This window comes from Mobula birostris, chromosome X, assembly GCF_030028105.1.
Source record: "Mobula birostris isolate sMobBir1 chromosome X, sMobBir1.hap1, whole genome shotgun sequence".
In the NCBI taxonomy this organism is placed as follows: Eukaryota; Metazoa; Chordata; class Chondrichthyes; order Myliobatiformes; family Myliobatidae; genus Mobula; species Mobula birostris.
In genome coordinates, this window is record NC_092402.1 from 70,455,640 (window position 1) to 70,478,193 (window position 22,554).

Sequence of the window (22,554 nt, forward strand, 5' to 3'; positions counted from 1 at the left end):
TTACAATACTACATGAGGCTTCAGTGCCTTATAAAGCCTCAACATCACATCCTTACTTTTGTATTCTAGCCTTTTTGAAATGAATGCTTCCATTTACCTTCCTCAACTCTGACCCAACCTGCAAATTAACCTTGAGGGAATCCTGTATGAGGACTCCCAAGTCCCTTTGTACCTCACGTTTTTGAAATTTCTCTCAATTTAGAAAATGTCTGCCCTTTCATTTCTTCTACCAAAATGCAGGACTGACGAAGGGTCTCGGCCCGAAACGTCGACTGTACCTCTTCCTAGAAATGCTGCCTGGCCTGCTGTGTTCACCAGCAACTTTGTGTATTGCTTGAATTTCCAGCATCTGCAGAATTCCTCGTGTTTACCTCCCTAGTAATGGTAACTTCATACACTTATGACCCCTGACACTCCTGAACTTCTGGCATACTGCTAGTGTCTTCCACAGTGCAGACTGATGCAAATACTTAATCGGGTCATCCGTAATTTCCTTGTTTTTCCTTCTCTTCTTCCCCCCCCCCCCCCGCCCCATTACCACCCCTCCAGCATCTTCTGGTGGTATACATGAAGAAATATTTGGTATCCTCTTTAAAATTATTGGCTAGCTTACCTTCATATTCCATCTTTTCATCTGAGAGCTTGGATACATACATGGAATTATGATGTAGTGGCCATTACAGAGACTTGTCTGGCACCAGGGCAGGAATGGATTCTCAATATTCCTGGATTTCAGTGCTTTAAAAGGGATAGAGAGTGAGGAAAAAGGGGAGGAGGGGTGGCATTACTGGTCAGGGATACTATTACAGCTACAGAAAGGGTGGGTAATGTAGCGGGATCCTCTTGAGTCAGTATGGGTGGAAGTCAGGAACAGGAAGGGAGCAGTTACTCTATTGGGGGTATTCTATAGGCCCCCTGGTAGCAGCAGAGATACAGAGGAGCAGATTGGGAGGCAGATTTTGGAAAGGTGCAAAAATAACAGGGTTGTTATCATGGGTGACTTTAACTTCCCTAATATTGATTGACACCTGATTAGTTCCAAGGGTTTCGAGGGGGCAGAGTTTAAGTGTGTCCAGGGTGGATTCCTGTCACAGTATGTGGACAGGCCAACTAGGGGGAATGTCATACTAGACCTAGTACTAGGTAATGAACCGGGTCAGGTCACAGATCTCTCAGTGAGTGAGCATCTGGGGCACAGTGACCACCGCTCCCTGGCCTTTAGCATTATCATGGAAAAGGATCGAATCAGAGAGGACAGGAAAATTTTTAATTGGGGAAGGGCAAATTATGAGGCTATAAGGCTAGAACTTGCGGGTGTGAATTGGGATGATGTTTTTGTAGGGAAATGTACTATGGACATGTGGTCGATGTGTAGAGATCTCTTGCAGGATGTTAGGGATAAATTTGTCCTGGTGAGGAAGATAAAGAATGGTAGGGTGAAGGAACCATGGGTGACAAGTGAGGTGGAAGAAGGCAGCATACATGAGGTTTAGGAAGCAAGGATCAGATTAGATGGGTCTATTGAGGAATATAGGGAAGCAAGAAAGGAGCTTAAGGGGCTGAGAAGAGCAAGAAGGGGGCATGAGAAGGCCTTGGCAAGTAGGGTAAAGGAAAACCCCAAGGCATTCTTCAATTATGTGAAGAAAAAAAGGATGACAGGAGTGAAGGTAGGACCGATTAGAGATAAAGGTGGGAAGATGTGCCTGGAGGCTGTGGAAGTGAGCGAGGCCCTCAATGAATACTTCTCTTCGGTATTCACCAATGAGAGGGAACTTGATGATGGTGAGGACAATATGAGTGAGGTTGATGTTCTGGGGCATGTTGATATTAAGGGAGAGGAGGTGTTGGAGTTGTTAAAATACATTAGGACAGATAAGTCCCCGGGGCCTGACAGAATATTCCCCGGGCTGCTCCATGAGGTGAGGGAAGAGATTGCTGAGCCTCTGGCTAGGATCTTTATGTCCTCGTTGTCCATGGGAATGGTACCGGAGGATTGGAGGGAGGCGAATGTTGTAGTAGGGATAGTCCGGGTAATTATAGACCAGTGAGTCTTATGTCTGTGATGGGAAAGCTGTTGGAAAAGATTCTTAGAGATAGGATCTCTGGGCATTTAGAGAATCATGGTCTGATCAGGGATAGTCAGCATGGCTTTGTGAAGGGCAGATCGTGTCTAACAAGCCTGATAGAGTTCTTTGAGGAGGTGACCAGGCATATAGATGAGGGTAGTGCAATGGATGTGATCTATATGGATTTTAGTAAGGCATTTGACGAGGTTCCACACTGTAAGCTTATTCAGAAAGTCAGAAGGCATGGGGTCCAGGGAAGTTTGGCCAGGTGGATTCAGAATTGGCTTGCTTGCAGAAGGCAGAGGGTGGTGGTGGAGGGAGTACATTCGGATTGGAGGATTGTGACTAGTGGTGTCCCACAAGGATCTGTTCTGGGACCTCTACTTTTCGTGATTTTTATTAATGACCTGGATGCGGGGGTAGAAGGGTGGGTTGGCAAGTTTGCAGATGACAAAGGTTGGTGGTGTTGTAGATAGTGTAGAGGATTGTCGAAGATTGCAGAGAGACATTGATAGGATGCAGAAGTGGGCTGAGAAGTGGCAGATGAAGTTCAACCTGGAGAAGTGTGAGATGGTACACTTTGGAAGGACAAACTCCAAGGCAGAGTACAAAGTAAATGGCAGGATACTTGGTAGTGTGGAGGAGCAGAGGGATCTGGAGGTACATGTCCACAGATCCCTGAAAGTTGCCTCACAGGTAGATAGGGTAGTTAAGAAAGCTTATGGGGTGTTAGCTTAAGTCGAGGGATAGAGTTTAAGAGTTGCTATGTAATGATACAGCTCTGTAAAACTCTGGTTAGGCCACACTTGGAGTACTGTGTCCAGTTCTGGTCGCCTCACTATAGGAAGGATGTGAAAACATAGAAAATAGGTGCAGGAGTAGGCCATTCGGCCCTTTGAGCCTGCACCGCCATTTATTATGATCATGGCTGATCATCCAACTCAGAACCCTGCACCAGCCTTCCCTCCATACCCCCTGATCCCCGTAGCCACAAGGGCCATATCTAACTCCCTCTTAAATATAGCCAATGAACTGGCCTCAACTGTTTCCTGTGGCAGAGAATTCCACAGATTCACCACTCTCTGTGTGAAGAAGTTTTTCCTAATCTCGGTCCTAAAAGGCTTCCCCTCTATCCTCAAACTGTGACCCCTCGTTCTGGACTTCCCCAACATCGGGAACAATCTTCCTGCATCTAGCCTGTCCAATCCCTTTAGGATTTTATACGTTTCAATCAGATCCCCCCTCAATCTTCTAAATTCCAACGAGTACAAGTCCAGTTCATCCAGTCTTTCTTTCATGTGAAAGTCCTGCCATCCCAGGAATCAATCTGGTGAACCTTCTTTGTACTCCCTCTATGGCAAGGATGTCTTTCCTCAGATTAGGGGACCAAAACTGCACACAATACTCCAGGTGTGGTCTCACCAAGGCCTTATACAACTGCAGTAGTACCTCCCTGCTCCTGTACTCAAATCCTCTCGCTATAAATGCCAGCATACCATTCGCCTTTTTCACCGCCTGCTGTACCTGCATGCCCACTTTCAATGGTGTATAATGACACCCAGGTCTCGTTGCACCTCCCCTTTTCCTAATCGGCCACCATTCAGATAATAATCTGTTTTCCTATTTTTGCCACCAAAGTGGATAACTTCACATTTATCCACATTAAATTGCATCTGCCATGAATTTGCCCACTCACCCAACCTATCCAAGTCACCCTGCATCCTCTTAGCATCCTCCTCACAGCTAACACTGCCGCCCAGCTTCGTGTCATCCGCAAACTTGGAGATGCTGCATTTAATTCTCTCATCCAAGTTATTAATATATATTGTAACCAACTGGGGTCCCAGCACTGAGCCTTGCGGTACCCCACTAGTCACTGCCTGCCATTCTGAAAAGGTCCCGTTTATTCCCACTCTTTGCTTCCTGTCTGCTAACCAATTCTCTATCCACATCAATACCTTACCCCCAATACCGTGTGCTTTAAGTTTGCACACTAATCTCCTGTGTGGGACCTTGTCAAAAGCCTTTTGAAAATCCAAATATACCACATCCACTGGTTCTCCCCTATCCACTCTACTAGTTACATCCTCAAAAAATTCTGAGATTCGTCAGACATGATTTTCCTTTCACAAATCCATGCTGACTTTGTCCGATGATTTCACCGCTTTCCAAATGTGCTGTTATCACATCTTTGATAACTGACTCCAGCAGTTTCGCCACCACCAACGTTAGGCTAACCGGTCTATAATTCCCCGGTTTCTCTCTCCCTCCTTTTTTAAAAAGTGGGGTTACATTAGCCACCCTCCAATCCTCAGGAACTAGTCCAGAATCTAACGAGTTTTGAAAAATTATCACTAATGCGTCCACTATTTCTTGGGCTACTTCCTTTAGCACTCTGGGATGCAGACCATCTGGCCCTGGGGATTTATCTGCCTTTAATCCCTTCAATTTACCTAACACCACTTCCCTACTAACATGTATTTCGCTCAGTTCCTCCATCTCACTGGACCCTCTGTCCCCTACTATTTCTGGAAGATTATTTATGTCCTCCTTAGTGAAGACAGAACCAAAGTAATTATTGGAAAGGGTACAGAGGAGAGTTACCAGGATGCTGCCTGGTTTAGAGAGTATGCATTATGATCAGAGATTAAGGGAGCCAGGGCTTCTCCCTTTGGAGAGGAGGAGGATGAAAGGAGACATGATAGAGGTGTACAAGATAATAAGAGGAATAGATAGAGTGGATAGCCAGTGCCTCTTCCCCATGGCACCACTGCTCAATACAAGAGGACATGGCTTTAAGGTAAGGGGTAGGAAGTTCAAGGGGGATATTAGAGGAAGGTTTTTTTACTCAGAGAGTGGTTGGTGTGTGGAATGCACTGCCTGAGTCAGTGGTGGAGGCAGATACACTAGTGAAGTTTAAGAGACTACTGGATAAGTATATGGAGGAATTTAAGGTGGGGGTTATATGGGAGGCAGGGTTTGAGGGTCAGCACAACATTGTGGGCCGAAGGGCCTGTACTGTGCTGTACTATTCTGTTCTATCTTTTTTCCCCTTTTGACTTTTGTAGTTACCTACTGTTGGTTTTTAAAGGCTTCCTAATCATCTTAACTTCTCACTAATCTTTGCTCTATTATATGCCCTCTCTTTGGCACTTATGTTGGCTTTGACTTCACTGGTCAGTCACAGTTGTGCCATCCTGCCTTTCAGAGTACCATTTCTTTGGGTTTTATCTATCCTGTGCCTTCCAAATTACTCCTAGAAGTCCCAACCATTGCTACTCTCTCATCCCTGCTCATGTTCCCTTCCAATCAATTTTGGCCAGCTTCTCTCTCATACCTCTGTAATTCACTTTAGTCCACTGTAATAATGATACATCTGACTTTACCTTCTCAAATTGCACAGTGAAGACTCATATTATGATTATTGCTTCCTAAGGGTTCCTTTACCTTAAGCTCTCTAATCAATTTGGGTCCATTGCACAACACCCAATCCAGAATAGTTGATCCCCTAGTGCAGTGGTCCCAACCACCAGGCCGCAAGGAAACAATATGATTTGGTGATGTGAACCGATATGAGTCAGCTGCACCTTTCCTCATTCCGTCACGCCCACTGTTGAACTTGAATGAATGTGAGGTCCGCAAGAATATTGTGAATATTAAACAGGTCCACAAATGCGCAAAAGGTTGGGGACCCCTGCCCTGGTGGGCTCAACCACGAGCTGCTCTAAAAAGCCATCTCATAGGCATTCTGGAAGTTTCCCTTCTTGGGATCCAGCACCAACCTGATTTTTCCCAATCAATCTGCATATTGAAATCCCCATTGACTGTCGTAACATTGCCCTTTGACATGCTTTTCTATCCCCTGCTGTAATTTGTAGCCCAAATTTTTTTTGCTACTGTTTGGAAGTCTGTAATACAACTCCCATCAGAGCCTTTTTACCTTGCAGTTTCTTAATTCTACCCACAATGATTCTACACCTTCCGATCCTATGTCACCCCTTTCTAAGGATTTGATTTGATATTTTTTTTAATGAACAGCCACCCCCGCCCCCTCTACCTACCAATCCTGTCCTTTCAATAAGAGTATGTATCCCCGGATGTTAAGTTCTCAGCTATATTCTTTCAGCAGCAATTCGGTGATGCCCAATGTCATACCTGCCAATCTCTTAACTGTGCTGCAAGTTCATCTACTCTATTCAGTGTACTGCATGCATTCAAATATACAGTTACAAGAAAAAGTTTGTGCACCCTTTGTAATTACCTGTTTTTCTGTATTAATTTAAAAATGTAACTTGGATGAAGATCAGACCATATTTTGAATAATTCAGAAAACCAGATAATTTCAAAGGGTTCATAAATTTTTTTTCTTGCAAGTATAACATCTTCAGTCCAATATCCATCACCCTTTTTGATTTTGACCCCCTTTTTACCTTACAACTTGTCCCATTTTCTGCAGTTTTGCCCTTTGCCCTATCAGCAGCCTCTCCACACTACCTACTGCCTCTGTTTATAAAACAACTGCCTATCCACAGCTCTCACTCCAGTTCCCATCCTCCTTCTCCGCCCCCCCCCCCCCGCCCCAGCAAATCAATTTAACCCTCCTGAACAGCTCTTGCAAATCTGCCCACAAGTATATTGGTTTCCCTTGGGTTCAGGTGTAGCCCGTCCCTTTTGTACATGCCATACCTTCCCCAGAAGAGATCTCAGTGATCCAGAAATCTGAAACCCTGCTCCTTGCACCATTTCCTCAGCCAAATCATCTTATTCTTGCCCTCACTGGCACATGATACAGGCAGCAATCCAGAGATTACTACTTTAGAGGTCCTGCTTTTCAGCTTTCTAACTAGCTCCCTGAAATTTCTCTTCAGGAACTCTTCACCTTTCCTATCCATGTCATTGGTGCCAATATGTACCAAGACTTCTGACTGTTCACCCTCCCCCTTAGAATGCCACGGACCTGACCCTGGCACCTGGAAGGCAACATACCATCTGGGTATCTTGTGTCACGTCCACAGAATCTTTTCTATTCCTCTGACTTTGGAATCTCCTATCACTACTGCAGTTCTCTTCACCTCCTTTCTCTTCTAAAGACAGTGCCAGAGATCCAGTCAATGGTACTTATTATCAAGGGGAATGGCCCCAGGGGGGTACTCTGTACTGGCAGCCCATTTCACTTTCTTCTGATTCTCCTGACAATCACCCAGTTATCTGCTTCCTGCAACTTGGAGGTGACTACCTCCCTGTAGCTCCTATCTATCACTTCCTAAGTCTCCTGTATGAGCCGAAGGTCATTGAGCTACAAGTCCCTGACATCTCCTCTGTACCTACTTCCAAGCACCTTAAAACTGTGCCCTCTCGTGTTAGCCATTTCAGCCCTGGGGAAAAAGCCTCTGACTATCCACACGATCAATGCCTCTCATCATATACATCTCTATCAGGTCATCTCTCATCCTTCATTGCTCCAAAAAGCCAAGTTCACTCAACCTATTCTCGTAAGGCATGCTCTCCAATTCAGGCAACATCCCTGTAAATCTCCTCTGCACCCTTTCTACATCCTTCCTGTAGTGAGGTGACCATAACTGAGCACAATACTCCAAGTGGGGTCTGACCAGGGTTCTATATAGCTGCAACATTACCTCGCGGCTCTTGAACTCAAATCCCATGGTTGATGATGGCCAATGCACTGTATGCAGCCTTGACCACACAGTCAACCTGTGCAGCAGCTTTGAGTGTCCTATGTACTTGGACCCCAAGATCCCTCTGGTCCTCCACACTGTCGAGAGTCTTACCATTAATACTATATTCTACCATCATATTTGACCTACCAAAATGAACCACCTCACACTTATCTGGGTTGAACTCCATCTGCTACTTCTCAGCCCAGTTTTGCATCCTATCGATGTCCTGCTGTGACCTCTGACAGCCCTCCACACTATCCACAACACCCCCAACCTTTATTATGATGGGTATAGATAGGGTAAATGCAAGCTTTTTCCAGGGGTTGGGTTTGACTGCAACTAGAGGTCATAGTTTAGGGGGAACCTGAGGGGAAATGTCTTCAGTCAGAGGATGGTGAGTGTGGAATGAGCTGCCAGATCAAGTGATGCATGCAAGCTCAAATTCAACAGTTAAGAGAAGCTTGGATAGGTACATGGATGGCAGGGGTATGGAGGGCTGTGGTCCCAGTGCAGGTCGATGGAGTGGGCAGTTTAGATGGTTCAGCGTGGACTGTATGAGCTGAAGGGCATGTTTCTGTGCTGTCCTTCTCTATGACTGTGCTGAATGTAGCTCAAAGTATTGCCATGCTTCTGGATGTCTTTGGAAATGTGGGAGTAAACCAGAGCACCTGGAGGAAACCTGCGTGGTCACAGGGTGAACTTGGGCTCCTTGCAGAAACCAATGGGAATTGAATTCTGATCGTTGTAAAGTGTCATGTGAACCACTTTGGTGCCATGCTGCAGTGCCACAGTTTTCTGTGGTTGCCACATGTAATTTTATTTTCAACTGTTGAATAATCTTTTGCTTGGCTTTAAGGTGTATTGTTGTCATGGTAAGTGCTTCTTTCCATTTTAATGTAATGTAATTACACTCTTCCAAGAAGTATGAATGGTTCAGCATGACAAATATTATCTGGGGTGGTTCTATTGTCTTAAGCTGAGGGAAAAGCTCTGTTTTGGAATTAATTGATTTTTTTTTTCTCTCTCTATAAATTGCTATATTCTATAATCAGACTGTGGAGGCCGAAGGAACTCTGGTGTGATTCTTTTCTGTGCTGAGTTAACTGATCAGTGCATCACCAGGTCTGTGGTGGATGTTGTGTAATCTTAAATTTTGCCTCTTTACTCATGGAAACTTTATTCATGGAAACTTGCACAAAGAGGTGAGGACTCTTGAAACTCTCTAATAGGGTATTTTAACAAGCAACTTGAGACACATGTAGTTTTAATTCTATATAAGATTCTCTTTAGTACACTGTCAGCCCTGTTCATCATTGAAAATAGTGTTCCAAACTCCTGAGTTTGCAACTTTAATTGCCAAAGTATTGTTTGCTCTTTTTTTTCGCCTCAAGTTTTGTGAACTCCTTACCAGATAGAGCCTCGGTGTCATGGAATCTTTCACCAACTCTGGAATGCTGTGAAGGGTTGTACCTCTGACAGTGCATTGCTCCTTTGGTACTTTTCAGATGTGTTGTGGAGGGGTGTGGTTGTTTGCTTGGAGCAACAGGAAATTCAACGATGGGGAAGACAGATGAGCAAATGTTACGTACCTCTGGGAACCTTGCCACACTTGGGAATGGGATAGAATAGTGCTGCTTTCTCCACCCCCACCACCATGATTACCTTTCTTGGATGGAGTTATTTGCTAGAGAATTTGGTGTGTACACCAATAACATGCAGTTTTTTTTACAAGACAATTTATTTATTTCTGGTAACTTCATAGGCCAGTGAGTTTGATGTAGGTACAGTGCTATGACGTCTTGGAAACTGAACAATGGTGTTCCAGTTTGTCACTGGATGTAAAATTATTTCTTTTGGTTGGAAGAATAGACTTGTGTAGCTGAAGTTGCGAAGCCTACTAGCAGTGCAATGCTGCATCTGTGGAATGTTGAGCGGTCTGCTTATGAATCACACTAGATTCCTGTGTGTGAGTAGTCCCTTCTCCACCTGGAAGAGTTTTGATTGTTTGTCACTTTGTTAGGTCCTAGATGAGAAAGTTCATGTTGGCCTTTTTTTTTTTTTTTTTTGTTAAGATGGTTACAACGGATCTAGCATCTGAATCCCCTTCCTATAGATGCAACCCATATGTCTGTTTTGTCTGCCTTTCAAGAATTGGTGTCTGATGGATTGAGCAAATAGGACATCTGGAAAGATGCATTGAAAACTTGTCAGCTAAGGCATACAGTACAAGTGCAGGGAGGTCATGCTAGAGCTGTATGAAACACCTGCCAAGTCACAAATTAGATGAAACCACTGTTGTAGTCACAACATCACAAAGATGGGATGGTATGAGACAGTGCTTAGTAGATTTACAAGGATGATTCCAGGGCTTTAGAGGTGCGCAGTTCCATGGAGTGATCTGGGTAGGTTGGACCAACTTGTTTATCTTGCCTATACTCTTCATTGCAACAAAACATTTTTCTTACACTTGTGCACAATCCCTTTTTGCAATTAGATCAACATTATATTTGCCTTTCTAATTGTTAACTCCCATATGCTAATGAAGTGAACTGCATTTTAAGTTAATTTGTTCAATTGGTTTAAAATGAGAATGTAAGACCCATTAATAACAGATTATTCAGCCCTTCTTGCTTGCTCTGCCATTCAAAGTGGCTGATCTTTTACTACTTTGCTGCACTGACCCATATACCTTTCCTTTAATTTCCAATAATATCTGTTTTGAATATACTAGTGAGCTTTTTTCCCCAGTTAATTTTTTTTCTGGTTTTTGAAACGTGCGCTGTGTACTTTTAATGCAAACGTTTGTAGAAAGGAGAATTCTCACTGGTGGTGTTGTGTCCAGGACTGCAGTGAGTCACAGTGGACCAGATTTGTTTCTGTTCTGCAGAGAAGGTAGTCTGCTGTCCTTGGTGTGTCTTTTGAGACTCCAGTCACTCTCAATCTAGATCCATTTTAACTATCCTTTTTGAACAAAAAGCAGGCTTGGTAAGAGTGATTTATTTATTTTTTTGGGAGGTGAACAGTAACTGTCAGCCTTGCTAGTGATTCCACAGTTGTGAATTAATGTATCTGTGACCAGAGTCACCTATGTGATCCAGTGGGCTGTGTCTTTAATTGAGTGAGTTTTATGATTGGGAAGGAGGATGAATCTTGTGCTAATCAGGCATCAAGGCAAAAGGAGAGATTACATCACATTTCTTTCAAAATTTTCCCTTAAGGAATGGGAATGTCTTAGTAATTTTTTTTCCCCCCTGTGGCAGTTATTGGTTCACAAAAAAAAATCTAGTCACTGACTGCTTTCCCTGAATTTTCTGTGATAACTTAGAGTTTACATCTACCATACAAGCACCTCAACTACAGATGTTCAAGAGTTGTGGTAAGGTGGGCAGTAAGATGGTGGCATTTTCAGAATTGAGTAATTCTAAAAATTACTCCTGGATAGTCACTGTTGACCAGGCATTTACCCCATGGCTGCAATTGTACCAGTGGGTGCCATTAGTTCCCGGTTATTCTGATAGCAAGTGCTGGCCCTTTATCAAACTTGTAAATTCCTCAGTGAATTCAATGAGTGCAACATAAATCAAGCCCAGATTGCATGCGTAGGCAAGGTGGTTGGGTATTGATTAAAGTAGTAATCTTGGGGTACTGATACATCAGCTTGTTTATGGTATTCCAAACATTAGCTTTTGCAAGTAAGGATTATGATCTGTACTAAATTGTATGTATTGAAAGTTTAAATGTATGCCAACATTTTAAGGTATTTTAAATAGAAGACTGTAAGGCTCTTGTATATGGTTCACTTTGACACTTTTTTAAAATCCTTTTTTCTAAGCCTTGGAGAACAGTTTGGATAGGAATGCATCTTATAAATCTATATCAGACAGGGAATGTTTTCTTCATTTGGAGAGCAGCAAGTTTTGTGACAAGGAAAAATAAACCTTGCATGTAAATACTCCCATGAAGCTGATCTTTGCCCTCCAGCAGCTCAAACCTGTTTACCACACGACTGAAACTGGAGTTTACAATTTCAGAAATGCGGTCTTGTGTAGCATGTGTGAACCTGTGCTTTTCCTATGGGAAATTATTCTTCGATTCTGACATTGGCTTATCCCAGCAATCCCTATATTGTTTAGACAGCTGCTCTTTTGTTAGCAGATACATTTTGCTAGCATCTCTTTAACTTGGCAGTGTGCCACAGAGCAATGATTGGATTTGGTTTGGTGGGCACTGACTGCCCTTCAATAATGCCTCACTGATAGCTATCCCTCTGGAATGACCTGTATCTTTTTGATCTCTTCCTTGCATGACATGCATATGTTGTAGCATGAGTTATGACACATTTTGAAACTACTGTTGAATAGTTCCTGATTCCAGGGCATAAAGTCTGCAAAATAAATTTGAAATGGTGGTAGCAGACCAAAGGGGTAATAGTTTGCAGCTGCACAGGCCATTTAGGTAACCAACAATCTGCAGGCATATAAAGCAAATGAATTCTCTGTTTAATTTACACCCATGGCCATTTAACAAAAAGCAAAATGATTATTCTGTATAGGATACCTAATTTGGGTGTACCAGGATGTTAGATTATAGAAAGGATAGAAAAGCATTTGGAGAAGGAACAGTGCAAATGCAAGGGATAATGGACTATAATTACAGACATTTAGTGTCTTGTTCTCTTTGAGCAGGTTGAAAGCTGACCCTTTTTAAAGGACACTTGTACAGTAAGATGGTGGTTGGTGACAATACTCTGCTTGTAAAAGAAAAATATTGGAGTTCATGATGATAGTGGAGTTAAAGGGGAGGAAAGAATATCCAGTAGGTAGAATGTTGAAATCTTCACCCTGGTCACTCTTGACTTTATCTTTTAAAAAGGAACTGTAGTTTGAAACAGATTGTGCAATCAATTTTTAATTTAAAACTTCACATCTAAAATGCTAAATTTCCCTGGTTGCTATTATGAAATTCCTATTTGATTCCTTCTGCTTTTGCTAGTTTGTTGGGTATAGTGATTAAGTGTGTGTTTCAGGATTGGGCTAAACATCCAGTTAGGAGGGGGTGAAATCCTTTGGAGCAGGACTATGGTCAAGTGAATACCAGTTAGTTTGTTTTTTCTCCCTTCATGCTCAAGTGCTGTCCAATTCTGAGAGTGACATTTACATTTCTGGCTGACTACCCACTCTACAACATCTGCATGGCTCTGAGAGAGCAAGCCCACCATGCCTACCCCCTCCATTTTTATGTTGCTAAACCAAACTCAATTTTTCAAGAATAAGTTTTAAATCCTCACTAAGAATTGCTTTCACATTGGATTATTTTGATTTGATTCCTGACTTTCTAGACTTTTATTTCTATTGCACTTATCACAACCACCTGACATCTCAAATGCTTCACAGCCAGAATGGACTAGTTGGGCCAAATGTCCTGTTAATGTGTAAACCAATAATGTAGTTTTTTTAAGTATAGCTATTGTTGTAATGCAGTATATTTTCTGCTCGCCTTTTTGACTAATGTTCTGCGATCTTCAGTGATAAGAGTGCTGATGGAGCTTCAGTTTAACAGATGGTTACTGTTCCACTTACTGATTACCTGCCTCCAAGAACCCAAACTAAACCAGGTCATCCATCAATTTATTGGATAGGTCTTGGGTAGTAGGTGAGTCTTGCTGCAGGATAGCCATTTAATAAATCCAAATGGGGAATGCAGCAGAGACTTGTCCAGAAGAACTCGCAAGAAATGGTTGAAATAAATGGCACCAGATTCCTTCAAGTGGAAGATGGATAAAGATCTGAAGAAGAATAAACTTGGGAAGTTCATGAGGAAACATTTGTGTAGATCATTTGGGCCAAATGGCCTGTTCTGTGCTGTCAATCCCATGCTTAATTATTCTGGTGTGCAGCCGTTTTAATGAATGCATTGAGATCAGACTGTCTTGTGCACATGTGTAATACACATTTGTCTTTTTGTTGTTGTTACCAATAGTAATGACACCCACTCAGTGCATTTTAAGCTTGGACTTTGATAAAGTGATGCAGTCTTTGCATAAAGCAACTTTTGTTTGATACTGGACACTCTTCAAATGTGGTTCTGGTGAAAAGAACACTGCTGAGTAATACCATGGAGCCAAGCCCTCTAAAGTGAAGATGCTGTCAAAGCTCTGTGACTATGTCACCCACTCCTGCTAACAAGTTTGCACAGACCCAATTTCCTATCCATTGCTAAAACTAGACTAGATACAGTTGTTTCACTGTTAAAATTGCCATTGCATGCTTCCATGTAGAACACACAGCAGTTTTGTGAGGATATATTCTAGCAACGTGCCAGCACTGCACTTGCCTGAGCCAATTGCCCTAATTTTTTTTAAAAAAACTTTTTTTGTGGGGAAAAGTTGGCAAAGCAGCTTCAATTATTAAGCAACAGCTTGCATTGATCTACTGTCCTCAAAATAATTAACATGGGCAGCAAACAAACATTTTGGCACTAGGTTGCATTAGGAGGTATTGAAGCAAGTGACCAAAGCTTGGTCAGAGGTGGGGCTGGAGAAGGAGTGAAAAGGAAGGAGAATTAGTCATGGCCTGCAACTCCTGATCTCCCTATCAGATGCGGCAAGATGGCTATGGTCTCTGAACACTGAAATACTTTAAATTTCACATTTCCTCACAGCTTTTGCACTATTTTTAGAACTGGAAGGATTTTTCTTACATCCGTTCTGGTTTTATTCCCTGGCTAGTCAATGCTTTATTCATTCTCCTGCATTGCATACAGTTAACTGATCACTTCCCATTTGGTGAGACAGATTTTCAATGCAGTTTTTCAGTTGATTTCCAGGGAGAAATTGGATAAAGAACTGATTCTGCTATCTTTTCTGGCTTGTACAATATCAACTTCAGCAAAGTATTTGCATCATTTAATTATATTGCTTATGATGAAGAGTTGTATAGCACAAATGGGTCATTTGGCTCACCACCCTGATCTTGTAACCTGGATGTTTGTTGAAGAATTAGCAAGATGCCTGAATCTTTGCAGCTTTAATTCACAACAAATATGGCTTGAGTAAACCAGTACACTTTTTTTATTCAAACAGGTTTATTGCCAAACCATGTGCCTTGACCCTTAGAATCCAAGCAAATGGACCACGCAGAGCACAGCCCAATGCTATTCTAGAGAAAGTCTTTACGTCAATTACAAAGGTGGGTGCTGTTTTCGTGAGACTTTTTGGTTTTTGCTTTGTCTTTTTTTTTAAAAAAAAGTCTACTGTTTATATCCTTTCTTGCCCTGTTTGCTTCCCAGCTCTGATCAGGTAAGTGGTGATTGCCAGATGTTTGCTGATCATAACTTTGCCCTGGCTTCCAGTAGTTCTGAGTAGTAGGGTGATGCCCTATATTACGGCTTTTGCTTGTCATCTGCCTTGCTTTTCTGAATATGTGAGTGAAATGTTAGCTTGCATTAATCAAATCACACTGCATGAGGTATATCTGGATTTGACTGGGAAAAGGGCTTTGACCAATGGCCAATCCAGACATTGGTAGTTTTGAGAGGAAGGGAACTTCAATCAGGTCCACAACCTAAGTACAAAAGACTGCAGCAGGTCAGTACATCGGGGGGGGGGGGGGGGGGAGACACAAAAGAAGCAAGCTTTGACTAGTGACCAATTGGCCTTTGTAATTGATTAGCAAGAGCAAATTAAAGGAAGGCGAGGACAAGCACAGTGGCTGTTGTCAGTGGTGATCTTGAGGCTTTAGCTCTTCAAGGCTTCAGTCAGAAAGCAGAAAAAGAAAAGCTCAAGTTTTTTTTTCCTTCCCTCCTTTATATCTGATCAGCTAAGATGGTAGAGACTTCAAGCAGGATAGTGAATGCTCCTCTTGCTGGGTGTGGGAAGGCAGGGAGACCTCCAGTTTCCCTGATGACTGCAACTGAGAGAAGTACATCCAGCTGCAGCTTCTGACAATCTGTGTTAAGGAGTTGAAGCTGGAATTGAATGAACTTCGGATTATTTGGGAGGCTGAGGGGGTGATAGATAATTACACCCAAGGTGCAGGACACAGGAGACTGGGTGACAGTCAGGAAGGGGAAAGGGGTTAAGGAGTCGGTGCAGAGTACCCCTGTGGCCATCTCCCTCAACAGGTATATCACTTGATATACTGGGGGGAGGGGGGGGGAATGACCTAACAGGAAAGTCAGTGGTCTGGTCTCTGGCACTGAGTCTGCCTCTGTGACTCATAAGGGAAGGGGTGGAAGGAGCAAATAAGCATGCTGTGATGATGGGGGATTTGTTAGTTTGGGGAATGTGCAGGAGGTTCTGTGAGTGAGAACAAGATTCCTGAATGGTATGTTGCCTACTGGTTGTCAGGGTTCAAGATATCTCTGATAAAGTTCTCATCATTCTTGAGTGGGTGGATGAACAGCCTAAAGTCATGGTCTGTGTAAGTACCAATGATGTGGGTAGGACAAGTGACAAGGTTCTGCATAGGGAGTTCAGCGAGTTAGGTGCTATGTTAAAGGGCATGACCTTCAGGAATATTCTAAAGGCAAGATGACACAACCTTGTCAAAGCCAACATACAAAGCCAAAGAGCATAAATAGAGCAAAAATTACTGGGAAGTTAGAGAATTGGGAAGCTTTTAAAATCCAGCAGAAGGCATTAAAATTCATTAAGAAGTTAAAGATTGGAATGCAAAAGTAAGCTAGCCAATAAGAGACTACCAAAAGTTTCTTCAGATACAAAGTGTAAAAGAGAGGTGAGAGTGGATATTGGACTGCTGGAAAATGATGCTGGAGAGGTAGTAATGGGGGACAAGGAAATGGTAGACAAACTGAATAAGTATTTTGCATCAGTCTTCACTGAAAGACTAGCAGTATGACGTAAGTTTCAGGGGTCATGAAGTGTGTAAAGTTACCATAACTAGAGAGAAGGTTGTTGGGGAAACTAAAAGGTTTGAAGGTAGATGAGTCACCTGGACCAGATTGCGTACACCCAAGGACTCTGAAAGAGGTGGCTGAAAAGATTGTGGAGACATTAGTAATGATCTTTCAAGAATCACTCTATTCTGGAATGGTTCTAGAAGACTGGAAATGTGCAAATGTTACTCCACTCTTCAAGAAGGAAGAGAGATAGAAGAAAGGAAACTGTAGGCCAGTTAGTCTGACCTCAGTGGTTGGGAAAATGTTGGAGTCTATTACTAAGGATGAGGTCTCAGGGTACATGGAGGCACAAGATAAAATAGGCTGTAATCAGCATGGTTTCCTCAAGGGAAAATCTTGCCTGACTAATCTTGGAATTCATTAAATAAATGACCAGCAGGATAGACAAAGGATAATTGGTTGATGTTGTGTACTTGGATTTCTAGAAGGCCTTTGACAAGGTGCCACACAAGCTACAAGCCCATGATATTACAGGAAAGATTCTAGTATGGGTAAAGCTGTGGATGATTGGCAGGAGGCGAAGTGGGAATAAAGGGAGCCTTTTCTGACTGGCTGCCAGTGACTTAGTGGTGTTTCACAGGGGTCTGTATTAGAACTGCTTTGTGTTTTATGTCTATGATCTGGATGATGGAATTGATGGCTTTCTTGCAAAGATAAGAAGATAGATGGAGGGGCAGGTAGTTTTGAGGAAGTGGAGGACACAAAGTCTTGGACGGATCAGGAGAATGGGCAAAGAAATGGCAGATGGAATAGTGTCGGGAAGTGTATGGTCATGCACTTTGGTAGAAGAAATGAAAAGGTTGACTGTTTTCTAAATGGAGAGAAAATTTAAAAAAACTGAGGTTCAAAGGGACTTGAGAGTTCTTGTGCAGGATTCCTTAAAAAGTTAATTTGCAGGTTGAGTCTGTGGTGAGGAAAGCAAATGCAATGTTAGCAATCATTTCAAGAGGACTAGAATATAAAAGCAAGGATGTATTGTTGAGACTTTACAAAGTACTGATGAGGCCTCACTTGAAGTACTGTGATCAGTTGTGGGCCCCTTTGTGCTGAAACTGGAGAGGGTTCAAAGGAGGTAAACAAAAATGATTCCAGGATTGAATGGCTTGTCATATGAAGAGTGTTTGATGGCTCTGGGCCTGTATTTGCTGGAATACAGAAGAATGGGGAGTGACCTCATTGAAACCTATTGAATGGTGAAAGGCCTTGGTAGATTGGATGTGGAGGGGATGTTTCCAATGGTAGGGGAGTCTAAGACCAGAGGACATAGACCCAGAATAGAGGGGCGTTGTTTTAAAACGGAGCAGAGGAGGCATTTCTTTAGCCAAGAAGTGGTGACTCTGTGGAATTGCTTGCCACAGGCAGCTGTGGAGGCCAAATCATTGGGTATATTTAAGGAAGAGGTTGGTGATTCTTGATTGGTCAGGGCATGAAGGGGTACAGGATGAAGGCAGGAGATTGAGGCTGAGAGGAAAATTGGATCAGCCATGATGAAATGGCAAGCAGACTCAATAGGCCAATTGGCCTAATTGTGCTCCAAAAAAGTTTGATTAAAATAATCATTTAGTTTCTTGATGACCCTCCAAATGTTAATGGTTTTCTGCTTCGATTTGTTCTGAGATATGGATATCACTGGGAAGGCTAACAGTTAATGCCTTGAAGTTGGTGTAAGCTGCTGCTTTGAACAATAATGCTTGGTGAAAGTGCCACTAGTGAGGGAGTTTCAAGATTTGGACCTGGTGACAATGATTGTTTCCAAGTCAGCAAGGTGTGTGACTCGGAGGGGGTGGTGTTCCCATGTGCCTGTTGTCCTTGGTGGCAGAGGTCATAAGTTGGGGAGGTGCTGTTGGAGGTGAATAACTGTGTTGCATTTAGCAGACAGTGCACACTGCTACCTCTATGCTGGACATGGGGAGAGAGAGAATGTGTTTAGTGTGGTGGATGCCCTGCTGATGACAAATTTCTTGAGTACAGTTGGAACAGTTTTCAAAGGAAGTGGAAGTTACTATGTCATGTATTTGATTTGTTCCTTGTAGAGATGAGAGCTGAGTCACTCACTGCAGGATGCCCCAACCTCTGCTTTTCTGCATGTTACTGGTTTCATGAATGACTTGACTCAAACACAACAGTGGGAATAGGATATCTCTTCAATAAAGGAAACTAGTCATTCCCTATCACTTAACTTTGACCCTCTTAGAATTGATCTCTTCTGAAGTTGGGGATTTATTGATGAAAGTGAACAACTGCAATTAGCCTTTAATTGACCTTGTTTACAGTCATTAGACTTTGTAACCTGAAAGGTGGAAGTCCGCTCCAGCCTTGGCAGGAGAGTATTGTATTGTACATCGTACAACCTAAAATTCCTGTCTTGTCATAATCTGTCAAATGTTGAAGTCAGCAAAATTTTTTGTTTTGGTCTTTCGTGGTTGAGTCCTTCAGGCTTCCATTATGTTGTCCTCAATGTACACGTTGGTCTGCAAGTGTTGGCTCTGATTTGGGGGTCGGCTTGGTAGCATAACGGCTAGCGCAATGCTTTACAGCACCAGCAATCACTGAGGGTTTCAATTTCTGCCACTGTTGTTTGTATGCTCTCCCTGTAGTTGTGGGTTGCCTCCTACATTTCAAAGACTTGCTAGTTAGTAAGGGTACTACCTCATACATATTTGGAATGTGGGAGGAGCCATTCCTTGGCATAGTAAAGGCACACTGTATTGGTAGCATAGTGACATTTTCGAGCTGCCCCAACACATCCTCAGATTGAGTTGGTTGTTGATGCAAATGATGCATTTTATTGCTTGCTTTGATGTACATGTGACAAAGTTACTATCTAATTTTTAATCTTTAAGGATTTATCCATTGGCTGACTGTCTTTTTAATCTTTCTATGGAAACTGATGGTTAATAAAACAAGTGAAACTCTAACTATGATGCCAGATTGCCAGGGGCTATGAACAACTGGCCCACATCTCAGGGTCAATAATTTGAAGGCACAGCTTTTTTCCTCACCTTTCCTACCATCTTTTGCCTGTTTTGGATAAAGTTCCACAGATCCCAGAATACCTCTCCACCCCCACCCACCTCAGTAATTGTTGTAAAACTACAGAAAGGCATTGTACCTGAAACACCTTATTGGTATATGATTGCTTCAACTGGTGGGGCAATTTCACTGTTTTTCCATACTTGCTCCCCACTCACTTTGAGGTAGGGTGGTTTGGAGGGCATTTAACATTATTAGCTATGCATTGATTAGGAATTGGACTAGGAAATTATTGCAATATAGGAGTGCGCTCATCCATGAGGACCATACTAACTCTGTGGAGCAAACCCATCAGTCTTATTTCCCCTGAGCTCTAATTCTTTCTCTCATGGCCGTTAGCTTCCTTATGATGATTTTGGCTATATTTAAAGGGAAAATTACTGTGGCAAATTAACCCAATATCTGAGGGGAAACAATCACACAGAATGTGCAGCCGCCACGTGGACAGCACCTGAGGACAGGATTGAAACTCTATCTCAGGAACTAGAAGCAGAAGTGCTCATAGTGCTGCTGACTACTTGACATGGCAAAGCACTGACTGTTAGTGGGGGTGTGAGGTAAGGACCATCTAGCAACAGCAATTTCCAATTGTATGTTAGATGCAAAAAGAGCTGGGTGGAGAAATGATGTTCTGCTTGAGAAGGGGAGATTAACAAGGATGATTGAAAACTTGGCTAAGCACCTGGGTCATTTGGATTGCCTAGTAGAAAGAAAAGGTGGAATAATTTAGTGACTGGGGCAGCACTGCCCTGTGATGATGAGGGGAGGGCTGGGTGCAGAGATTGGGAACATACGGATTATACTCTGGTATGGACAATACACTATGCAGAGCTGTGGAATATGGAGGGCAAGTCTGAAGAGATGTATATTCTATGAAACATTAAGGAAGTCCGGAAATGGTTGTAGATGTTGGAAATCTAAAATTCAAAAAATACTGGAAGTACTTTGATCTGAGATGTTAATTGTTTCAATGGATGCTACCCAATCTGATGAGTATTTCCAACACTTTCTATTTTTTGTGTTGGCTTGTGGACCGACCTCATTAATCTTTGCAGCAATTCACCTATCTACATCTTGTGTAAAAAGTTTTAATTCCTACAAAGCAGTGCTCTCTTGTCCAGAATCTATTTGAGAGAGTAAAAGCTGTGACCTATTGTCCAGAATGATGGTGAAATTCCAACTCATGTAACCTTGCACTGTTAACATGGGCCACATAGATTCCACAGATGACATGGCGCACATTCGTGGGTTTGGGAGCTGGAGAAAGGAAACATTATCTGGCAAAAGCACTAATGTTCAGGCCCTTGGGTCCTGGGAAAGCTAATCCGAATGTAGGGTTGGTGATCTGGGAAATTGGTGCCTCTGTGCAGGGATTATCTGCTGTACAGAATGCTCCATTGTGCTAAGTGTTGAGACGGGCATTTTCTGTTTTGTGTAGAATTGCAGTATGTTTCACCATGAGTGAAGGCTGTTTTGCCCATTGTACCTGCATTGGGTAAAGGTGTGGCACTTTCATTTAATTTTCTGAACTTGGAAAGCAAGAATTTGTATTTGTTTAGTAATTTATCAAGTTGTTGGGGTTTAGCAGAAGAATGCGATGCAGTCAATGGCATTGTTTCAATTGCAGTTACTCTTGTACAAATGTAGCAGCCACACTAATGGAGAAATATTAATGAATTTTCATCTTGTGCAGTGTTGATTGAAGGGTCACATGACAGAGGCTAAGTGAGTACTCAGCTTTTCATCAGCTGCTTTTGTACCCAAGTGAGCAAGCCAATTATGCCTCTGCTTGACATCTCAAGGACTTGTAAAGGGCAAAACCCTTGTCAATACAATAGTCTCAATACCATGCAGAAGTAAAGGGTAGATTTACCAAAATCTATGACAGGAAAGAAGGTCATTTTAAAAAAAAAAAAAAAAAAAAAAAAAAAAATGTAACTTGTAGGATGAACTCAGCTGGTTGAGCAGCAACTGGAGACACATGGGTCAAGTTTCGGGTCCTGAGACATCAAACATCTTTCTGCCTCTACAAATGCTGCTTAACCCCACTGAGTTCTTCTGGCAATTTGTGCTCCAGATTCCAGTATCTGCAGTCCATTCAGTCAATTTTCTGTGCTGATAGGGTTGAATGTAAGCTACGTCCATGGAGAGGATTGGTCCCTTAATTCTTGGATCTGAAGTGAGATTGTTGTACTGAGCTAACGTCAAGGAACAATTTATATTTAAAAAAAAACCCAATGGTGTGGTTTCATTTAACCAATTGGTACATTGGTAGAATAAATGAAAGGGTTGACTCATCTCTAAATGAAGAGAGTGCAAAAAAACAGAAGCACAAAGGGACTTGGGAGTCCTTGTGCAGGATTCCCTAAAGGTTAACTTTCAGGTTGAGTCTGGTGAAGAAGGCAATTACAATGTTAGCATTCATTCCAAGAGGACTAGAATATTAAAGCAAGGATGTATTGTTGAGACTTTACAAAGTACTGGTGAGGCCTCACTTGAAGTACTGTGATCAGTTTTGGGCCCCTTATGCTGAAAGGATATGCTGAAATTGGAGCGGGTTCAAAGGAGGTACACAAAAATATTCCAGGATTGAATGGCTTGTCAAATGAAGACTTTGATGGCTCTAGGCCTGTATTTGCTGGAATACAGAAGAATGGGGTGTGACCTCATTGAAACCTATTGAATGGTGAAAGATCTTAGTAGAATGAATGTGGAGAGGACGTTTCCTATGGTGGGAGAGTCTGACCAGAGGACATAGCCCCAGAATAGAGGGGCATCCTTTTAAAATGGAGCAGAGGAGGAATTTCTTTAGCCAGAAAGTGATGACTCTGGAATTGCTTGCCACAGGCAGCTGTGGA

At 42.5% G+C, this 22,554-nt stretch overlaps 1 protein-coding gene across 1 annotated transcript in view; it reads left to right on the forward strand.

Annotated features, from left to right (window-relative positions):
- The window catches only part of LOC140191908 (ceramide synthase 6-like), a 130,903-nt gene that overhangs the window by 25,017 nt on the left and 83,332 nt on the right, over window positions 1-22,554 (forward strand). The window contains exon 2 of the mRNA XM_072249767.1: window positions 14,826-14,931. Coding sequence (XP_072105868.1) covers window positions 14,826-14,931 — 106 coding nt within the window. The remainder of the gene's footprint in view (window positions 1-14,825; window positions 14,932-22,554) is intronic.